Source organism: Nuphar pumila, chromosome 3 (genome assembly GCF_984573655.1).
Source record: "Nuphar pumila chromosome 3, dmNupPumi1.hap1.1, whole genome shotgun sequence".
Taxonomy (NCBI): Eukaryota; Viridiplantae; Streptophyta; class Magnoliopsida; order Nymphaeales; family Nymphaeaceae; genus Nuphar; species Nuphar pumila.
The window spans coordinates 138,407,471-138,430,955 of NC_143251.1; the positions used below are offsets into that span (position 1 = coordinate 138,407,471).

The 23,485-nt window shown below is 39.1% G+C and overlaps 1 protein-coding gene across 1 annotated transcript; it reads left to right on the forward strand.

Moving 5' to 3' along the window:
• The first annotated feature begins 6,358 nt into the window (after positions 1 to 6,358).
• On the forward strand, positions 6,359 to 20,749 carry LOC149844040 (uncharacterized). Its single transcript, XM_090001019.1, has 5 exons — positions 6,359 to 6,569; positions 6,941 to 7,089; positions 17,319 to 17,480; positions 17,563 to 17,678; positions 20,276 to 20,749. Exons 1-5 carry the CDS (start codon positions 6,359 to 6,361, stop codon positions 20,301 to 20,303), a joined length of 666 nt encoding a protein of 221 aa, XP_089857145.1. The 3' UTR covers positions 20,304 to 20,749.
• Positions 20,750 to 23,485: the final 2,736 nt, after the last annotated feature.

Consider the following 23,485-nt stretch of genomic DNA (forward strand, 5'->3'; position numbering starts at 1 on the left):
CACTCAAGGTTGTACCATCCACCCTCTCCAAGGTGAACCGTTTTGTGAATGGGGCGAAACAAGTTTATCTTTCTTAGGCTCATTGTTTAGTCACACCTCTCAACGAGGAATTTGCCTCATGGTCCCCGCGGGGTACGCAAAATGAGGTCTTGGCCTGCCCATTCACGTGCTCAGCCTCACACGGCCAACAGAGCACACTGCTTGTGAAAGCAGTCACAACACCATATTTTTTTTTTCTAATTCAGGGTATATTCACACAAGAGTCCATTCTCAACACAAGGGCCATTGCCCATGGACTCCAACTGAGCCCAACACAAGTCATATTTATTCATACCCTATGGTGTTCAAGTTTCAGTCTTTTCATTCCATTAAGTAAGTGCATCTTGTGCGCTTACCGATGCCTCAACGATGTACCAACCGAGGTACACACTACTCAGTAACAGTGTCAGGATGTGACACGTGCAAAGTGTAAAAGTACCACATGTTTACTAACTTTTGCATAATATAAGTAACAGAGGCATTGCATCGTTTCATTTCTGAGAGACAAATTAGTATGCAAGCAAATATGTAGTTTCATGCATATGACATTTCATCAATTTTCATTATATAAGACATTGTCTCTAAATCATTAACATTCTGCATAACATGCAATAATTTTCACAGTCAAATGTACTATTTTGCATACTTCAGTGTTAAGATTGCATTTAACAATTTTCCCATACGTATGGGAATTACATTCGCATTACCAAAGTAAATCGTCGCGCTTGCAGGAAAGATGCAATTGCGATATGAAAGACCAACATACGTGGTTCAACACACTTACGTGTTTATGGTGAAAATCTCGGATATTCCCGTCTTATGGGAATAACATTAGCTATTTTCACGGTATGGGGTGCCGCGCCTGCAGACCCGAAACAAGGATACTGAACAACACTCGTGATTCTAAACAGCGTAGTCTCAAGTACATGGGTTTGCAGTAGTGTTCGTCGGTTTATTTTACTAGTCTGTCGAACATAAACCAAGACATAAGGGTTTTCCTTACGCAGTACGACACACATACGTGTCAAAAATGATTTCTAAAATTAACCCATCTAATGGATATTACATTGGCATTGCCACGGTTCGGGGTGCCGCGCCCGCGGACCCGAAACAAACCAATGACAAAACGCACGTAGAACAACTCTAAGGAAATCATACTGAGTTCGAAGTGTAAAAATAACTTCTGAGGAAAATACTTGGACGGGACACAGGAGTGTCGCATGTCGATTCGGTCGCACTGAAACATATGTATATGTATATATATATATATGTAAAAGCTTACTTCATTCGACATCTAAATATGTATATTCACATCATCATGGTTTATTTAACGATGTGTGTTCCTTATATATATATATATATATATATATTCCGCATCTAGTGCATTCCAAGGCATGTGCATGCATGACAACACCCTAACTGAAGTGCGAAAAGGTGCGGGGCAAGACAACTACTAGTTTGAACCTAATATGGTTCATTTCGAAGTAGGTTCATGCTGGCTTTATAAGGAAAATGGTTGACAACCAAGCTAAAGGAATTACGGGGCTGCAAAGGTGCCGAAAATGGACCGTGTACCCGTTGCCAAAGCGGGCCCACAAAGAAAACATAAGTTTGATCCTCTGGACCAGACTGCTAGGTTTACCAAGTAAATATGGTCTGACTCACAGTCTGGACCAGACGACCATAATGGCACGGTTGGGGCTGAAACTGGCCGCCAAATGGGGCAGCCGCGGTAACCCTGCCAAAAAGGTACAAAAGGGTTTGGTCAAGGAGTGTCTAGTCCATAGGACCAGACAACTGTTAAGTCACGCCAAGGTCTAAACTTTACAGTTCAGACCTGAGCCAAAAATGGCTCAGCCAATGGGAGGCCCGGGGTGCCCAGCACTATGCGGCTGGCACCCGACTCCAACAAAGGAGGAGCTGTGGCTAGCACCGTGTGCCAGCCCGGCTGCCAAAGGTTCAGGTCTGAACCTCGGTTCAGACCTGCACCCACCAGGAGTTAACCGAAATGCCAAGGGTGCACAACACCCAAGTGGTGCGCAACCAGCTCCAGCCAAAGAGAAAACCGAGCTGGATCTGAATTCGCACCCACAGCCGGTCAAAACTGGACTGTAGTGCTAGTCTGAACCCATGGTTCAGACCAACACTTCAGTCCAAGCCGAAAAAAAAAAACAAAATACAAAGGAACAATAGGACTTAACACATAATTTATATATATATATTTTTTTGCTTGTGCTGGGAGCACGGGCTACCCGCATGGCGCCCAGCTCCAGCTATGGCGCAACTGGGTTGGCCAAAGGGTCTGGTCCGCTGAACTAGACTGTGCCAACCCCAAACAATATGAACTAGAGCCCAATAGCTCGGTTCACAGGTGACAAAGAGGTTAATAGGCGCTTGTACAAAGCCGACCCCAACCCACAAGCTGACCCGGTTGGTCATGCGCCAAACATGAACTCCAAAAGAACCAAACGAGGGGGTGTTAGGTTGTTGCTGGAAGCCAAGGCTTCCCACAACAAATGGGGTCTGGTCACACTGTGACCCAACCCAAACACGGCTGCAGCACCAGTCCCATCGTTTTGGGACTGGGTTGAGCCCAACACCAAAGGAAAGAAGGGACAAAATAAAAAAAAAGAAGTGCATGGACGGCTGCAGCGCACCAGCCGGTGCTCCAACACTCCAAGAGAGTGCCAACGGGATGGGTGTAGGCTGGACAAGCCCAGCTCGGTCCAGCACACCCCAGAAAAGTCACTATGGCCAGGAATACGCCATGAATCTAACAGAAAAACACAACAACATTACTTTGTTAGAGTGAACAGAAAATATGCATAGAAGATAATTAAAAACTGAAATGAGATTATAAAAATCGAAAGAACCAGATTGTAATGCATGCAGCAAGTTTTCAAATGTGAACATGGTGAACTAATGAAAAAGAACCAAATCTTTGCAGCTAATCCACCATTGGGCTTGCATGCATAGATGCAATGCTCCGTTGGTTTCATGAGTACCAAAAACAAGTTCGAGTCTTCACCTTAGAAGCTTGGAAAAATGGAGGAAGCAAGGCTGCAATCCTTCACACCAAGAGTGGAGCTCCCACGGCTGGAGGAAAAAGGTAGGTGAGAGAGAAGGTTTGGGAGAGAGTATGAGAGAGAGAGAGTGTGTGTTAGAGAGATGTTATACAAAAAAAATCGCCCCTTAAGGGGGCTCAACTTTTTCAAAGGGGTATTAAAAGGTGTTGGGTTGAGATGAATGGCTAGAAATCATCCATCCAAGATGGAGGGCTGGGGTGGAACACGGTTTTCCACCGCCGCCCAGCCCTTCCAATGGGTTTCAAGGATTCAAATATGCTTTTTAATATTTACAGGATTGCCATGGGGCTACCGCCCCATGCATCCAATAGTGTTGGGTCAAGGCTAATGATGGCTTTGCCTTGGAAAGAGCCCCTTGGGATTTCCCCTAAATCCCAAGGCAAACCATCATACAAGGCTCCACGCCAAACCCAAGAGGGAATGACACCCTCCTCAAGCCAAAACGTCTACCTATACTCTTAATGACATGACTTTATTAATTTTAAAATTTTAAAATTTATCTTTTTAATGATTTGGGTAGGGCCAATCGTGGCCCTCCCTTTATGAGCTTTCAAAAACCTTTTTCAAAATTGCCACTAACCTAACTAGTCAATGTGACCAGCTGGTTCCATGACCTTAGTCGTCCTAAGGCCATCCAAAGTGGATGAATGTGGCCTTGGTCGACTTTGACCAATGGAAGAAAATGTGTTTTACTTTATCGATTTCTATTTTTCAGTTAATTTCAATTGTTTTTTTATGATGCTTAATAATTTTATTTTACATTATCAATGTAAATGTCATCACACAGCTACTCAAGCAAAGAAATCTTCGTTTCGAGCGAAATTGGTCTCGTTTAGGCCCTCGCTAATTTTCTAAGCGATCTCTCGTAATTCACATGCACTGACGAAGTTTTTTCGTCATCCGGACCTCAAATTCGGGGTAAATCACCATAACCTTATTCCAAACGTACCCTAAAAATTTCGAAAGTTAATTCGCTATAGATTTCCCGCAATTGCCTTTTTACGTAAAATTACGTGATTTAACCCGATTCTCAATATAGGCTAAATTACAAAAATTGCCAAATTAATAAATTTCATTGATTTCAACACAATTACGTAATATTACATCAAAATAAATCATGGATCTTATAATAAGTCTCTTGCCTATACTGTATCGGATCTCCCGTGGCTCAAATCTCTTCTCCATGAGCTAGGTTGTGGGCCCACTCCACCTCCTATTCTATGGTGTGACAACCTTGGTGCTCTATATATCGCAGCAAATCTGATTTTTTATGCCTGCACAAAACATGTTGAAATTGATTTTCACTTTATTTGAGATCATGTACAAAAAAGACATCTCCAAGTTCAATTCATACATTCCTCTGCAGGGGCATGATAAAGATCACATAAACAAGAAGTACAACCGTATTATTTTGGAAGAGCCTAGAGAGTTCGACCAAAACACAATAGACTCAAAGTTGCAGACGTGAAACAAAACTTTGTGCTATCAAAAGAACTCTGAGATTATCAAAAATGATAATCAGTATAGATCTCTCTAGAACTCTCACCTCTCTAGATTTCTCTCTGTATTATCGGTAATCCATGTGTTGTGTAACTCTAGAATTCTCTTTGTATTATCAGTTTATGATAATCATTATCATAAATGATAGTTCATGTGCTGTTAGTATTATCGAATTTTATGTACTCTTACATTAAGCTATATATACCATTGCTTGGTCTCTCAGAAATCGTGTGAGAGAAATTTGAGCTTTTCAATCTTCTGCATCTCTTTTAGATAGTCAGCCACTACATTGGCTCAAGAGCGGGTGCCATCAAAGGGACTGATAGTCCCCGTGGATGGCATACTGTGATATTGTACTTGTGAGGAGGGAAGAGTTTTGGATTTTGGATTTTGGATCGGATCAGATTTAACCTTAATGTGACCCATATTGACATGGGTAAATCAAAGGAGATGCATGGGAGAGACTCTTGGGTTTTAGGGTTAAAGGACACTTATGAGGCCTCATAACTGTTCGGATTGTTCATGGCCGCATCCGGTAAGTGGCTTTTCTGTGATCCATTTGGTTTAACAAAGAGGCTTTCCGGATAGGCATTCTTTTCTCTTGAAAGATGTAACAACATATTGTGGATTCGATGTCCTCGGAAAAATATTGGTGAGGAAAAATAATGCTGATTATTCAAAAAATCTAGTTCTCCCCCAAGAAAATCTAGAAAAAAATCAGCATATATAAAAATAAATTACATGTAAAAAATATATAACAAAGGCTGTAAGATGCATTTTTTATCATGTTAACATTACGATAAAAATGTGGTATTTTAAAAAATAAGCATTACTTTTGAAAATATCACATTCTTCCTATAATATAGGATTATAGAGTCACTAGAGTATAACTGGAAATATGAGAACTACGTGTGAACCGCGATTTTCATAGTTCTTTTATATATTTCTTTTGAATCTAACTGTACAAATTGATCTACATGTTTGGTTTTATAAGGACCGACTCTTGAATCATCCGAGTATGATGCATAAATAATATTTTTGTAAGGCTTTAAAATCATCGTCTCAAAATTTTCATAAATATCAAACATTGGAAACAACAGCTGATTCCTAATAAATTCACCATGCCAAACACATTTACATGGATTTGCAAAAAAGTGTTGGAAATGCTTGAAAATGTCAGTGACTCGGATTAGGTATTTCAAATAATTGGCATACAAGGAATGGCCAATCTTAGCTACCGGAATGCCTCTTTTCTTTAATTTTCACTAGAATATGCACTGGATGGGGGCGTTTGTTACACACCCACAAACGGGAAGACACTTTCTTGTGAAAGGAACGCTGACAAGAGAAAGTGCTTTCCTACAATTGGAGGTGTGACTTCGTTTTTACAAGAAAACGGGTTTGTACATTTAATGAGCGGGCCCCACCACTGCCAAAACAAATGACTCTCTCTGATTCCTCTTCAATTCATATGCAACGCTCAGTTCCATGGAAATAGATTTCTTTCCTACATGGCACATGCAACTTGGAGAATTTAGTGAAAATGTTTTCCGTGGAATCAATCAATTTTCCACTCCAGAACCAAACAAAGCCTCTGGGAATCTACTCTCCCCGTATTTTTCCTGCTCAAAACAATAAACCCTACGAATCTCTTTCCCTCGCAACACTCCGCTAAACCCCTTCCCGCGGGTACTTATGTTTTCTTCCTTCCACCCATCGTTGATCAAGAGATTATGGGTTCCCGAAGCCTAAGCAAGCATAGATACGTAGCTTTCATTGTTAAATACGATGGAGTTCTTCATCGCCAGCCATTCTTGGCTCAATCGCGATCGATTTCCTCGACACCCACAAATTTTAGTTGGTTTGATAAGATCAAGGGGGTCTTTACGGGCCAGAAATCCTCGACAGAATCGCAGATTTCTTCCAAAGATTTCACTTTGTTGAGTAAGTATTGCTCCTTTGGTCCGCCTTCTCTGTTCCGTCAGAACCCCAAAGATTTTTTTTTTAACATTTTGTATATTGTTTGTCCCATTTTATTCTCACCATTAAGTGGGTTTTGCTTTCATAGATTTCATTGATACCCATTTTTTGTTTTGCAATACTTCATTTGATGTTTCATGTTTGATCTGGGGGCTATTTTCATATTGTTTTCATCCTATATCTTGTTTTTTATTGGTACCCACTTTATTACATTTCCAGTTTTCTGTTCGTATCTTCAAATCTTGAAATAGATTGGGATCTTTTTGAATATGGGGATTGCGTATATACTTCAGCTTGATGAATCTTCTTTTCGTTTTCTGGAATTTGATGCCTAGAGTTTGCTGATGAGCTGAAGACAGCAACGAAAATGGGGACTTTTAAGCAGTATATAGTAGGCCGTAGCAGTACAGCTACTTTCTCGGACGCATTCGAGAAGCAGGAGGCGATAATTCGACACCTTGGTTCTTTCGATCCTACTGGAGAGGTTCATTGGATTTGATTATTGCATTCTGGTCTTGCTTTGATTTTGGAACTCGTTATAGAATTGCTTTGTTGTACTGCATTCTTTTTCTAAATCTTTGTTCCCACAGTAAACTGCCTCTTGACTTTATATGACATCTGCTGTGATCTTTGACAACATATTAAATTAGTAGAATGTTCAAAATTGCTTGCTTTATTGTTTCAGCTTCTTATTTATTACTTTCAAACATTAGAATGATAGGTAGTCTCTTTGTATTATGAAAAATTTAAGATTGATGTTCAAAGGTTTCTGTGCTATGCCTGGAGACTTTAACACATACTATTTAACAATCTAGATGTATAGTCTTTAAGAAGTATTTTGTATACTATCACTTTCTATTGGCAAATGGAAACCTTAGATGATTGGGTAGCCAATAACAGAAAGGAATGAAAAATGCGTTCCACACGATATGCTATGGAACCTCAATACATTCCTTTTCTCCTCTTCCTTTTTTGTTTGGTTGGTAGTCTTATGTGGGCATGCACCACAGGCGATCTGCTGCAGAACTTCAAAACAAATTATTTTCTTTGGGAATCAAGAGTTGAAAACTGCCAATGGGCTTCTAACAGCTCGAAATCTTTCACTCCATGTCTCTTGATAAGTTCAGGCTTTAGAGAATCCTCTTTTCACATGCATCTTCACTTTCTCAAAGTAAGCTTATCTCAAAATTAGTTGATTTTATGGTATCTTAGTTACTTATAATAATCTTTTGTTTTCCACTTTTATTGTTTTTGATCTCTGATTACTGTTGAGAAGAAATTTTTTAATTTTTGAAGGTGAACCATAAGTGCATGTGTACATTGCATGGGATGACCTTTTTTGCATGAATACTCATGATCAGAAAGTGGGTAAGAGTGATGGTTTCTGAAAATTGGTGAAGGGATAGTCTGACAATAACATTAGATATGCTCCTTATCCTTGTTGCAACTCACCCATGACTCCCAACAGTCACCTTTTCTTATCAACATTTTGTGCTGTTAGCAGTTAGATTGCATTTGTAAGTCATGTGATTCCCTTTCCTTTCAGTAATTTTTTAGGTCTTTAAAAAAAAAGTTCTTGAGGCTTTGTGCAATGTCAGAAGCGTTTCTTTGGCAAATTTTTTATTGAGTCCATTTTTTTTGTTTGAATAAGACAAAAAAATAAAAACAAGTAGTGTAATATATTTGTTGGTGCTGCTACGTACTGAAGGCAGCTTCAGGCATTCAGCTTCAGGCAATGTTTGAAACTTTTCCTTGATCTACATTGATTATTTATTCTAATACAAACTCACACTTGTGAAGCTACATTGCTATTTGTGCAATCTTCAATTTCAATTTCAATTGTGTGATTGCCACTTCACTCATTGTTAACACCATAAATTTCATTAATTACTTTTTGCTTATTTTTTCAACTTGGCAAGTTGAGATCAATACTTTGCTTGCATTATATTCTCTAATGGGTGATTTAACTGTCTGTTACAAAAATAAATATGCTTGTTGTTTTAGCAGTTGCAACAAGTGATTTTGATTTTATGTTGTGGTTACATATATAGCAATTCCACTGTCTTCAACCAGTTTTTTAAAACTCATGATATTGAGCCACTTTTATATCAGAATTCATTCATTGAGCTATATAATTAGGGCGACTTGAAAAAGACAGCGATTTTGATTCATTGATGATTCGGGTGAATGCTTTTGCATATGAAATAATAATAGTGACCATTTTGAGTTATAATGCATGTGTACGAGTGTACCCCTAGTGCATGCACGTACACCAGCTAAGACACCTCTCCAAGAATCTCCCTTGAACTCTGGAAGGTAAGCTTGATGGGATTTTGCATAATAGTGAAAAGATGTCACGATTGGATCCAGACCCAATCTGTTTTAGTTGTATTTAAACACATGCTCATTAATGGCATGTTGTAAATTTCATACTTTGTGTAAAGGGTGTTTTTGTACCCTAATTAAAGTGTACGTGTATATATCTAATGAAGAAAACCGCAGGCCCCAATTTTGGGTTTTCTGCAGCCACCGACATCTCTCCCCCTCTTTACTTCTCTTCCTCTTGTGTTTGAAGGTGGGATACCATTTCTAACATGGTATCAGAGCATTAGATCCCTTGAAGATCGTGTCCAGCCTCCTTGCTATTCTCTAAGGTATTTTTCTCTCGGTTCCCATCGTCTCTTCCTTTCTTCACAATCCAACGACCTGTTTGTTTCCTCTTTCTCTATTCCTTTCTTCATACAACATATTCTTTTCTGATTTCAACCTGTAAAATAATCTTTTCTAACGCCACAAATCAGAATTCATGTTTGCGTGATTTCAAAGTTTGAAATCACGTCAAACCTATTCCTTATCTTTCTTCATATTAACGTCAGACTGAATCTGACCTGAAGACGTTCGTTGTACTTCCTTGATTGATTAATATCACTCTATCTACCTCTCAACTTTGGAATTTTCCCTTTTAGAAAGAAAACATGTTAAAGAAAACACGTTATTTTCACATTAACGTGCCTTCTTACTGATTGATCCATATTTCTTTTAGAGCAGTTTCTTTTCTTTCTTACTGCATATTCTGTTTTCTGTCTTGGGTCTGCAGGTTTAAAAAAAAAAGGCAGCCGAGTTCTAAGTTTACTTTGTTTGCTCTAAAAGTGATTTCTCTTTCCGGCCTCTTAATCCTTCTCGTTTTTCACCCATTGACTATGGATTCATTTCCTTCTTCGCAATCTGGCCTATCTTCCAACTTTCTCAGTCAGCTTGTGTCTGAGAAACTGAACAATTTCAACTTTTTAACCTGGAAGAGACAAATCATCCCATTCATAAGGAGTCAGGATCTTTATGGACATTTGGATGGCTTTGTTCCTGTCCCTCCAGAGTTCTTATCACAAGAAGGCAAGAATGGAAGGGTGAAACTTCAATTACATTTGTTAGAAACCCAGAATATGTATCCTGGATGAAGCGAGATCAGGCTTTGGTTGCCTACATCACTTCCACTCTGTCATAGGAGGTGCTTGTGGCAATCCCAAATGACTGCTCAACTATGCAGTTATGGCATCGTCTTGTTCAGACATATTCTCAAGTTTCTCAGGCTAGAATTTTATTTTTAAAGAAAGAGTTTCAAATGCTGAGGAAGGACTCCATGATGGTCATGGAGTACTTGAACAAAATGAAGACTATCACAGATCAGTTGGCCATCGTGGGTTGCGCGGACAGTGACAAAGATATGGTGCAGTAGACTTTGAGCGGGCTGAGACCCGATTATCACATAATGGTTACTTCTTTGCTGTGTTTGCCAGACTTACCTACTTTTGAAGACCTTCGTGCTAAGCTCTTACTGTATGAGATGACCTTGAAGGGATTCTCCGAAGGTATTCACAACCCCATTGGAGCACATAAGGTCCTTGCCACAAGTGTTACTTATGGTCAAAGACGTGGCAGGTATGAATCTCGGGAAAGGGGAGGTCAAGAGAAGAATGCACAAGGCGCCCATGGAATTTTACCTACTCCCAGTATGCCTCCTAATATGCAAAGGCAAAGGACGATACCTACATGCTTTCTCTGCAACAAAAGGGGGCACATCAAAGCAAATTGCTGGTATAACCCGCAAAATTGAGGAAAACAATTGGAGACAAGAAAGGGAACAAATACATTGAAGAATACTGGGGAAGTCAAGGAGTTGTTATCTGCCTTGGCCGAATTGAACATCAAACAAAATGATCAAGGTACTTGGTATGTTGATTCTGGTACAGCCACCTATGTTACTGGTGATGCTGGTAAGCTCCTAAATCTTACTCCTTATGTTGGTAGAAATAGTATTGTCACTGGAGATGGGTCTCATCCAGAGTTACCGGAAGTGCCCCTACTATCGGGGAAGCGCGCTTCTCTGATACGCGCTTCGGAAGCGCGAAACGAGGCGCTTCCGAAACGCGCGGGGAAGCGCACACTTATGACAGAAAGCGCGTCCCCCATTAAAAGGGTACGCGTACCCCATTAGAGGGGTACAAGTACCCCATTAAAGGGGTGCACATTTTACCATTTTACCCTTTTTTTTAAAAGAAAGATTTTTTTCATTAAGGGTAAAATGGGAAATTTCAAAAAATCGTGAAATAAAAACTCGAAAGGGCTTAGGGTTTTTTTTCACTCCTCTCCTCCTCCCTCTCTCGCTTAACCGATTTAGCAACCTTTTTCGGCGACATTCTTCGACAACCTTCTCCGGCGACATTCTCCGACGACCTTCTCCGGCGACCTCCGACGTCCGACAATCAGTTGAGTGGTTGATTTTCTATCGATTTTTTGGTGATTTTTGGATATTGAGGTTTCTTATGTCCAGATTTGGTTTTTTGTTTAATGTAATCCAATCGGTGAGTGTTTAGGTCTCGGATGGATTGTATTTTGGTCGTTTTGATGTATACCATCAGACATATGTGATTTGGGTTGATATTATTCATGTTTGGCTGAGTTCTCGTGATGCTTATGAAGTGGTACTAGAGGTGGTAACCTGGATTTGGCTTGATGCGCTTATCGACATTGTGAGGTAAGTTCATCTCATTGTATTGATGGCTTGGATATCATGTATGATATTTGTGGTAGTATGGATGTGATATACTCAGTTTGGATGTGAACTTATTGTTAGTTCTCGCTTACTTTTGGTGCCTATAGTTGAGTATTCATATTTCATATTCATATGAAGCTAGTTGTATGATATTTTATTGGTGTTATCGTGTCGAGTTTTAGATATATTCTGTATATTTTTTCTTGGTGTTCTATTTGTGTGCAGGGACATTAACAACAAATACAATATCTCGAATCTCCAATGCTCAGCCAATTTTACAATAATGAACACTAAATTCATGTATACGATCTGGCAATCAACATAAAATAAAAAAAAAACAATAAAAATTGGGAATCATATCCCAAAATCGATTCCCTTTCGCTTCTCATTTGAATCCTATGTCGCTTCCTTTTTCGCTTCTTAGGTCGCTTCCGGTTCACTTCCTATATCGTTTCCGAGAGGCTTCCTAGGTCACTTCCGAGATGCTTTCCGGTTCGCTCCTAAGTCGTCCCGCGCTTCCCGCTTCCTAAAATTTTAGAAATGCCTCGCTTCCCGCTTTTGCTTCCCGTATCGCTTTCCGCTCCCGCTTTCTCGACTAGCAACTCTGGTCTCATCACCATATTTCGCACATTGAAAATTTTGTAATTCCTATGTCCAACTCTTCTCTTGCTCTTTCAAATGTCATTCATGCTCCTAATATCAAGAAAAATATTGTTTTAGTCTCTAAACTTGTCGATAACATTAATGCTTTAGTCGAGTTTACTCCTTTTTCTGTTCATGTTAAGGACCTTCACACGAGAAAAAACGTTCACTGAAGGAAAACGGCAAGGGAATATGTATGTGTTTCAAGAGAATCCTTCTTCTCGTGTTCAACCTGTTGATTCCATCTTGAAGCTCACATCATCATCTTCAGCTTCTTCTGAGGGTGTTCTTAATATTTCTGAATGTATTGAGCCGAATCTTTGGCATGGTCGTCTGGGTCATTGTACTAGTCATTTTATTGGTAAGCTTGTTTCAAGCAGTCTTATTCCCAAGTCAAGTCTGAATTTAAGTGTCACAACAACAACAACAACAACAACTACGCCTTCATCCCAAAACAATTGGGGTCAGCGATATGAACCAAAAAAGAAATTCATTTTGGGTCTTCCACATGAATCCTTTTCCTCCAATCATTTCTATCCAACGCCATGTCCTCGGTGAGGTTCAAAGCATTCATATCCTTTCCTATCATCTCCATCCAAGTCTTCCTAGGCCTACCCCGACCTCTTTTAACTAATATATTTTCCCATTTCTCCAACCTTCTAACTGGAGCATCATTAGGCCTTCGCCGAATATGTCCAAACCACCGTAAACGATTCTCTCGCATCTTATTTTCAATGGGTGCAACACCTACCTTCTTACGTATCTCTTCGTTCCGAATCTTATCTTTTATTGTATTTCCACACATCCATCTAAGCATCCGCATCTCAGCTACACTCATTTTTTGAATATGATGTCTCTTGGCAGCCCAACATTCCGTACCATATAGTAAAGCGGGTCTAATAGTCGTCCTATAAAACTTTCCCTTCAACCGCAATGGCATTCTACGATCGCACAACACTCCAGTAGCACTTTTCCATTTCATCCACCCAACCTTTATCCTATGATTTACATCTCCATCAATTTCTCCATACTTTTGAATGATGGATCCCAAATATTTGAAATAATCATTCACCGGTATATCTTGCTCACCAAGCTTCACTACACTCCCATCACTACTTCGTTGCTTACTAAACCGACATTCCATATATTCAGTCTTACTCTTACTCAACTTAAAACCTCTAGCTTCCAATGTCTGTCTCCATAATTCTAACTTAGCATTAACCCCAGCTCTAGACTCATCAATCAAAACAATATCATCAGCAAACAACATACACCACGGTACATTTTCTTGAATTGATCTCGTAAGCTCATCCATCACTATCGCAAATAGGAAAGGGCTTAAAGCAGATCCTTGATGTAACCCAACCGTTATCGGAAAATTGGTTGTCACCCCTCCACAAGTGCGGACATTGGTTACTACTCCTTCATACATATCTTTAATTATACTAATGTACTTGAGAGAAACACCTTTCTTCATCATTGTCCACCAGAGAACGTCCCTAGGTACTCTATCGTATGCCTTCTCTAAATCAATAAAAACCATATGCAAATCTTTGTTCCTCTCTCTATATCTTTCAATAAGTTGTCTAAGAAGATGTATAGCTTCCATAGTTGATCTTCCAGGCATAAAACCAAATTGATTCTCCGATATCATGACAACCTTCCATTAATAAAAGATGTTGTAGTTGTCTTAAGCGTAAGAGTCATGTTCTTTCATTTCATTCCATTAATAAAAGAGCTTCAAGACCATTTGAAATTATATGTTGTGATGTTTGGGGTCCCGCTCCAGTTTCTTCCATGTCTGACACTAGATATTATCTCATTTTTGTTGATAGCTATTCTCGATATACATAGATCTTCTTTATGAAAAGTAAATCTGAAACCTTCAAATTGTTTCAAAATTTTCATACCTTTGTTCAAAATAAATTCTCCAAGAATATTACTTGTTTTCAATGTGATGGAGGGGGTGAGTTCTCTTCAAATGATTTTATTAATTTCCTTCAGACAAATGGAATAAGTAGGCAGGTGTCTTGCCTTCATACACCTCAACAAAATGGGATTGCTGAACGGAAGCATCACTATGTTGTCGAAAGTGCAATGAGCATGATACATGATAGTAATCTTTCAGTTACCTTGTGGGCAAAGGCCTTTCATACAACAGTCTATGTCATAAATCGATTGCCCATGAATATCTTGAAAAACAAATCATCCCATTTTTCTTTGCATGGTGTGCATCCAAATTATCATGATTTGCGTGTATTTGGGTGTGTATGTTATGTTCATGTTGACAGTTCAATGCGACACAAGTTTCAGGATAAAACCTTACAGTACAGATTTGTGGGATATGCTGATGATTACAAAGGATATAGATGCTATGATCCCGTGAGCAAACACATTAATATATTAAAAAATGTTGTGTTTGATAAATTAAATTTTGGTTATAATGTTGACACTCCTCCTGAAATTGAAACTTATCACCCTTGGTTGAACTCAGATCTCTTTTCTAGTATTGACGGTGTTTGCTCTATAGACTGTAATCAAAGAGATGAGGGAAACATGTCTACTGTTGTGCAAAGAACTCAGGAAAGTGTGATCTCTGAATCATCATTGGCTCTCGAAAGGTATAAAGGCATTGTTTACTCTCGACGCGAGAAGAAGATCTTCCCCAGCTCTAATCAGGAGCTGAATTCTCCTTCTGTTTCCATTCAATCACCTGTAGGCAGAAGGTCTACCCGGCCTCGGCATCCTATTGATAGGTGGGTTAGTTATGAGAACTTCACAATGGATTTTCAACTTTTCTTAACCGCCTTGGGCAAATAAGATCAACCCACCACGTTTTATCAAGCAGTAAATTCTAAAAGATGGATTGAAGCTATGAACGAAGAAATGGAGGCTCTTCATGAGTGTGGCACTTGGGATATAGTTCCCAGACCACACAATCGAAATATGGTTGGTTTAAAGTGGATATATAAGATAAAGTATAAGCCAGATGGTACTATCGAGCAATACAAGGCTCGATTGGTTGCCAAAGGCTTCACACAGGAGCCAGGACAAGACTATGATGAGACCTTCAGTCCAGTCGTGAAAATGGGCACTATCAGCATCATATTGTCATTGGCTATTGAGCACTAATGGACTCTCAGTCAACTGGATGTAAAAAATGATTTTCTTCATGGAACTCTGAAGGAGGAAGTATACATGGAGCAACCCACTGGGTATGCCGAAGGGAACTCCAAAGAATGCGCGTGCAGATTAAAGGGAGCTATATATAGTCCGAAACAGGCATCTCGATCTTGGTTTGACAGTTTCTCTCTTAAAGTAGAAAAATATGGTTTTAGTCGGTCTCTTCTTGACCATTCCCTTTTCATATTCAAATGCAAAGATATAGTTACCCTGTTATTGATATATGTTGATGACATTATCATTGCAGGTAACTCTAATGAACATATTGAACAGGTCAAAGAACTTTTGAACCATAGATTTAAGATGAACGATCTTGGTAAACTGCGATACTTTCTTGGAGTAAAAGTTGATAGGACTCCTGAAGGTATGACACTTACTCAATATAAGTATACTGTTGATGTTCTTAGCAAGGCAGGTATGACAGATTGCAAGTCTCTAAGCACACCCAGTGTATTTTATCAGAAATTAAGTTCCCAAGATGGAGATTTGTATGAGGACCCTACAGGATATCGCAGGGTAGTTGGAATGCTTCAGTATCTTACCTTCACTCAACCTGACATTGTCTATTCGGTCAATCAGGTATCTCAGTTCATGCATGAAGCACATATTGGACATATGGAAGCTGTTAAACGCATTCTTCGATATTTGAAAGGAACTATTGGCGATGGTCTTCTGTATAGAAAGAGTATGCATGACCATCACATGCATGAACTTCTTACTTGCACCGATGCAGATTGGGCAGGAGATCCAAATGAGCATAGATCAGTCTCAGGATACTGTGTTTTCATTAGCCTAAATCTTGTCTCCTGGAGCAGTAGAAAACAAAAGGCCATAGCTAGGTCGAACACAGAAGCTGAATACAGATCAATGGCAGCTACTACAGCCGAAGTGACATGGATCTGACACCTGTTGGCAGAAGTAGGAAAATCGATTTCTAAAAGCATTCTCTTGTGTGAAAATCAAAGTACTATCAACATGTCATTCAATCCCATCTACCACAGTCGTGCCAAGCATATTGAAATTGATTAACATTTTGTAAGAAAGAAGGTCGAAGAGAAGGAAATTGAACCAGAATACGTTCAGACTGCTGATCAAGTTGCTGACTTGTTTACAAAAGGACTTATCAAGGACAAATTTTGGATGTTAAAAGGCAAGTTGTTCATGGTTCAAAACCATGTACAACTTGAGGAAGGGTGAAAAGATGTCACGACTGGCTCAATCTGTTTGAGTTGTATTTAAACACATGCTCATTAATGGCATGTTGTAAATTCCATACTTTGTGTAAAGGGTGTTTATGTACCCTAATTAAAGTGTACGTGTATATATCTAATGAAGAAAACGCATACCCCAATTTTGGGTTTTCTACAGTCACCGACATCTCTCCCCCTCTCTACTTATCTTCCTCTTGTGTTTGAAGGTGGGATACCATTTCTAACAAATAGTGGTCTGGACATTGAAATTTTGGCTTATTTAATTAATATTCTCATGGGCACTACCCACATCTCTAGGTAGTTTGGTTCAAGTTTTTTTTTTTCTGCCACTGGATCAAATGGTATTGACAGAAACCACAAGTCAGACTTGGACCTAGCCAATGGTCATCCCCAATAGCCACCTATATAATTGTCAAATGGATGATTTAGAATAACACTTTTGAATCACATCTTAACATGTTTGTGAAGAAAAAACTGCGATGATGTTAGGATATTAGACTTTGTGGAGAAAAAATGTGCTATTACATTTGAGTTCATATATTTAACATTCTAGATATTTATAATGAGTCTTGGTTTTGTACTTTAGATTTTTCAATGATTTGATCCCTTGGTTCTCTTTATTTATAGCATCTGGAAACAAGCCAAAAAAAAAATGCAGCAGAACATTGCAACTGCACAATTGCTGATGTTGAAAATACATTGGCCAAATTTGTATGGGCAAAGGAAGCACATAAAAAGATGGAGAAGTTAAAGGAAGAAGGGAAACCAATGCCTAAGACTTTGGGTGAAGTACGGATATCCCCTTGCACTTGCTGTAATTTTGTTGGAAGTGATTCAGAAACCATAAATAATGTTGAATTTACACTTGCAGGTCCAGAAGCTGATGGGCTCAGCACCACTAGATCTTGCAAGATCCAATTTAGCAAAGAGTGGACAAATAAGTAGAAATGCACTGTGTCCATGTGGATCTAAGAAGAGATATAAAAGGTTTGGTTTGTTTGACTGAAAAGTCCTGGTATTTCCTGCCATTGTTCTAAGACCTTGTTATTGATTAGGTGCTGCTTTTACACTAAAAAAATGTGCCTCTGCATAATCATTTAGTGGATTATCAAATTCTTATTTTTGTTGCATGATCTCTTTGAAAGTTCATGAGCGTGTAGCCACTTTGCTATACAATCAGTTTTGTCCTGTTATCAGAAAAAGAAAAAGAAAAGAAAATGTGCTTAGTGTGGTGGTTTGTAACTCAATGATGTTTGTCATTAGCCATTCGAACTAGAAGTATGGCTGTCATGTCAGCTCTCATATTTGGGGGGTTCTTCTCTTCTGATTATAAACCTACTATGAAACTTCAGTGTCATTCCTCGACCTAACTTGGGTGTGGTGATTAGATTGTGTGAGAATTTTTTTGGATAATCTAGATTGTGTGATAATTAGCAAGGAATCACACATATTTCACATCCATTCCAAAATAGGTCATTTTTGTTTTGGGGGTTGGGTTGGCTCAGGGTCTTACATAGTTGATCCTATCATTGCTCTTCCACTTGTACTAAAAATTAACATCACAATTGATTCAGAGATAATCAATATCAAAGAATGGTGAAGGTGAATAATTTGTTGATGTTTCAGTGTAATTTGTGGCAAAGAACAAATATATATTATAAAATGTCGCCCCCTCGATGCCACTCAGAATTTTTATGATGTGGTATTGTTAACTAACAATTGCTACTGAGTTCATTTGGATGAAAAAAATAAAAGAAATGTGAACTTGTTCCCAACATGTCACAGCCATGGGAAGATGTTCTATATATTGAAGGCTGTGCTACATTCTGCCAATCTTCTTGGTGATAACTGCAATCCCTTTTTGTTGGAGATCTTTCATTTGGTGCAGTGCACAAATTGTTTTATCATACTTTTTTAATGCCTTTATCACCCTTAAAAACAACCACCTACTGTTACTGGCCCATGGCAAATAGTGCCGTATCTAGCATATTTATTGATAAAATTAACTGACCAATTGCTGTAATATGGGAGACAACTGTACAGTCTCTTCGTCACCTGTGGTGAAGAAGTATAAGTATAACCTATAGAAAAAGAACATGAGAAGCTCAAAGTTTGATTAGTTTCTGCCTGAAAACTTTGTGGGAGCAAAAGACAAGGCCCTGAATCAACAAAAATCCACAGAGAAAACACTAGACAAAATCCTGACAGGAAGGACACGTACAAAAAGGGAAAGTTAAGATCTGATAAGCCTGGGATTTATCTTTATCCACAAAGAACCTATGTCACACAGACTCTTCTAATATGGCACCGCACCCGCACCCATGCGGGTGCGACACTTGGACACAACTTCCTTTGTGTTAGGTGAAGTCAACCACACTGAGGTCCATTTCTATCCAAAAGTAGATTGAGTTAACCCTAATCAAGTCCATTTTTATCTATATTATATATATAAATACATAAATGCACACAAATACATGTAGTGTTAACTTAAAACTGTTAAAAATTATATATATATAGATATATATCCTCCCCGCACCCAAGTTTTTTTAAAGTGCCGCATCCGCATCTGCACCTATGTGACAGCAAAGAACAATAACTAACAGCAGCACTATTTGGCTGCATCTTGCAAAGCAGAGATTCATGGGGTTTGAATAAAGGATTCAAAATGATGGGAAAAATGTCACTAGCACCAAGTAGCTAAAAAACAGTGAAGCGGATTACAGACATACAAACGTGATAATGCTCATTTAAAGCAATGTATCACTGAAATGAGTCAAAGACACACTCTAAGAACATCTGGAGAACTGATTATTATAGTTGTCTAACTAATGTAACACTAGTTCTACATAAATGTTGTATGGCAAGTGAGAAATCTATGGAACAACAGCAGCTCCAATCGTTTGGTAGGAGCAGTTTGTGCAAGTCACCATGTGATGGGACATTGCAAGTTCGAACCCCACTGGTATATGGGTGGTTGAATAACTGCCTGGTAGTATGAACAGGCCTCTCTGGCCTGTCTGAGTTGGCTAAATAATATTTATAAAACGCAGGGGGCCCTAATTTCTCCAGCTCTGTTATGGAAAAAAAGTGAGAAATCTATGGATCTCTTTGGTGCAAATGAAGGAAACATGGCTTTACAAGGGCACAGATTGTACTCCTGAGAAATCATTAATTTAATCCTTAATGTCTGGTATTGATACCAATACTTCACAGAAGTATTATAAGAATGACAGCTAATAAATGTTGGTGTTTATATTTATTGGACAATTTTATTGACAGGTTACCATGATCCTGTTATTACCGAACAAAAACTAAATTTATTGGATGATTTGTGACAAAAATAATAAAACTTTCGTGCTTTTGTTGGTTTGATAGCTGAAAGCTGGATTGATAGATTGGCTCTATCTTATCCATGTCCTCTTAGGTTCAAAGCCCACTTGAGGCTATTCCCAAGGTTGGCTATCGAAAATGAAAAGAAGCCCTTACATTTTTCTTTTGTTTCCTGGAAGGCTATATTGATTTCAAGTTCATCATGTTCGCATATGTTTTGTTATTAATTTCCATTTTATTGTTTGTTTTCTCAGATGCTGCGGGAAGGACTCAAAGGACTGAGTGCCCAATTGCTCTTTCAGACTATTTCTTTTTACCATCTCACCTTGTTCAAATGCAGTATTAGATGGTTTCCAATTTTCCAGTTTGTTGTTTAGTTACAATGCAATGTATATGTGAGAAACCTGTGATCTTGCCATTTCTTAGAAGGAACTTTCCATGAGCCTAAGATCTCCATTTCTCAAGAGATGAGAGTCTCAATTACAATTTCTGACAAGAATTTTTTCCACATTCCAGCAATCTGATTCAGACCACAGAGGTCATTGCAGTGACTACTGTTGTATACTGCATGAAGGCATGAGTTTGTGCGTTGGCACACGATGGTATTTCCTGACAACATAAGTGAAAGTATCTCTCGGTAAATAAACATGCAAGAAGTTGCAATAGATCTGCCTGTTTGTGGTTATGCATACCTTGTCCTAGCCTCTTGCCTAGTTGTCCTCTTGACAGAATGCTTGTTCTCCAACTACTCATCAAATATGCCAGAGCTTTTTCACTGTCCTTCAACTAATCATAGTTTGATTTTAGACCTTGTTCAAGTTCATGAAATTAGGTGTTCAAACTCCTTGAATTGTATTTGGCTTTAATTTTCTCATCCAATATAATGAATTTGTCATAGTTTGATTTTAGACCTTGTTCAAGTTCATGAAATTAGGTGTTCAAACTCCTTGAATTGTATTTGGCTTTAATTTTCTCATCCAATATAATGAATTTGTTTATTTCAATCAATATAGTATAGCAGTTGGTTCTGATTATTGTAGTTTCTGTGGTTTAACTTTTACTCTTCAGCATTTCATGACAAAGTTAGTGGTACTATTTGACCAATTTGATGCATGAGTAATATTTTTGAAGTACTTCCCAATAAGGTAACGACTGGACTCTAGAGATTATTTTGTGGAGGTCTTTGGTGACTGCCCAATCAATAAGATCTCAGTTATCAATTGTCTTCTGGTCTCCGCTCATCTGGTGGAGGCAACTTGTGAATGCCACTAAGTTAATAGGACATCACGTGTTTGAAACCCACGGAGGGTGTCCCTTGCTGCAAAGGTCCCATGATGCTAACGGAACTTAAAGGGAACACCAGTTCACTTCTGAAAGAGGTGATCATCTAATTGTGTGATGGATCTGTGTTCATAAGTTCAGCAGAGTTTGGTTAGGTGTCAACCTCAAAAGTCAAGGCAGTGTTTGAGAGCATTGGATCTCAAATTCAAAGATTGAGTTAGCACGGGAAATGTTGTGGTGGTGCGGCCCTGCCAAGATTTTGGTTTTGCAAACATGGAATCTCAAATCGAGAATCTGAGATCCCTCATATAAAGAGATTGAGGAGAAAACCACAAGCATAACAGATAGGAAACGGTCTGTTCTCAATTTCTCGAATCAAAGATCCGAGGATATCTCAAACACACCGTTAGAGAGTGTTTGATTCATGGGACAATTGCTGCTTGGACAGAACGTGCGGTGTTTGTCCTGGATGCGTTTGACCAGTGCGCACCTTTTATAAAAAGTAAAGGGTAGACCCAGTCACCCCTGGCGCAGAGACCTAGCCATGTGGGCTCAGCTGGGTGTACTAACGGTCTCTGTCCATGTTAGCATAAAACTTTGAGATCTTACCCCTCGGCCCAAGGGAGTTGCCAAATACACAGGGTGTGACACCCATGAGATTTGAATCTAGACTGCTTGTCAAACGGTCTAGGCCCCATCCCACTACACCAAACCCCATGGGTCTAAAAAAAATGCCATACCTCATATCTAGGGATGACAGTTGACCGGGGGAAAATGGGTCCCACCATGCCTCATCCTGTTTGGACAAGGGATGGAGGTTAAAATCAAAACCCTTGTGGGAATGGAGGCAGGGATGGACTTACTCTTGCCCCTGCCCTGCTTCACTCCATCCCCTATTTTGGTTAAGAAAATTAATATTATACCCTTAGACACATTATATATATATATATATATATATATATATATATATATATATATATATATATATATATATATATATATATATATATATATATATATATATAACCCTTTCTCGAATCTCTCCTTTCTCCTCTCTCCTTCCTCTAACGAGCTGCACGAGCTCCCATTTGTCTCATCTCCTCCCTCTCCTTCAACGGTGGAAGGTGGCAGCTGTGAAAGGACTGAGGAAACGGGACACCGCTCTGCCCCCACCACGTTTGGACTGGAGATGGAGGACATGAAACGAAAAATTGACCGAAGATGGTGGTTAACAACAAAATCCGTGCAGGGATGAAAGTGGGGATGGAGAGTAAAATTTTGAGATGGGGGCGGGGGTGGAGACCTTGTCCCCCGCCCGATCTACTGCCATCACTATTCTTATCTTAGTATATCTTATATATTTCTTAAAGATGAAAGTGGGTTGTTGGTGTGCCAAAATAATTTACTTCAATTTAAAAAAAAAATACATTGAGGTTTTATTAGGTTCAAATGTCCTTTTAAAATTTCAAGATATTTAGTTATAATGCTCCCGATAGGCACATGAGTGAGAAAGGGAGAGATTTGTGTTTCTGTCCTGAGCAAAATGTTGGACAGTGAGTCAAACACCCCCCTTTAGGGAGGTTACATTAGAGATTAAAAAAATCCTAACCAAGATACAAAATCAACTTGAGAGAGAGAGAGAGAGAGAGTTCTATAGGGATATGGGGATGTTATGCAAAGAGAATATAGCTGCAATTTCAGCTGAGAGACCGGGGTTCATCCACTACCCGGATCTTGTGGGTCTGGCTCAATTAACTGATTGGGCCCACTTGAGTAGATCCAGATCGATATGGCATCAGGGTCCGCATGTTTAGGGCTGTCAACGGGTTGGGTACCCGACACATCAGGGTATACCTGAACCCACTCAAATAACGAATTGCTGGGTCATGATAATGGAATCCCAAACCCGAACCCACATAATTTCAAATTTTTATTTTTACTAAATATACATATAAAATATTCGGGTCTGGTACCCTACCCGACAAAAAAACCAGGTCAGGTCAGATACTCGGCAAAAATCATAGGTTTTTTTTCACAAATTGCAGGGTGGAGACCTTATCCCCCCACCCCGGCCTCGGTCCACTGCCATCCCTACTCTTATCTTAGTATATCTTACTGTATTTCTTAAAATGTTTCAAACCACCACATTATGGCAAAACTGGGCCAAACCAAAACTCATGGTC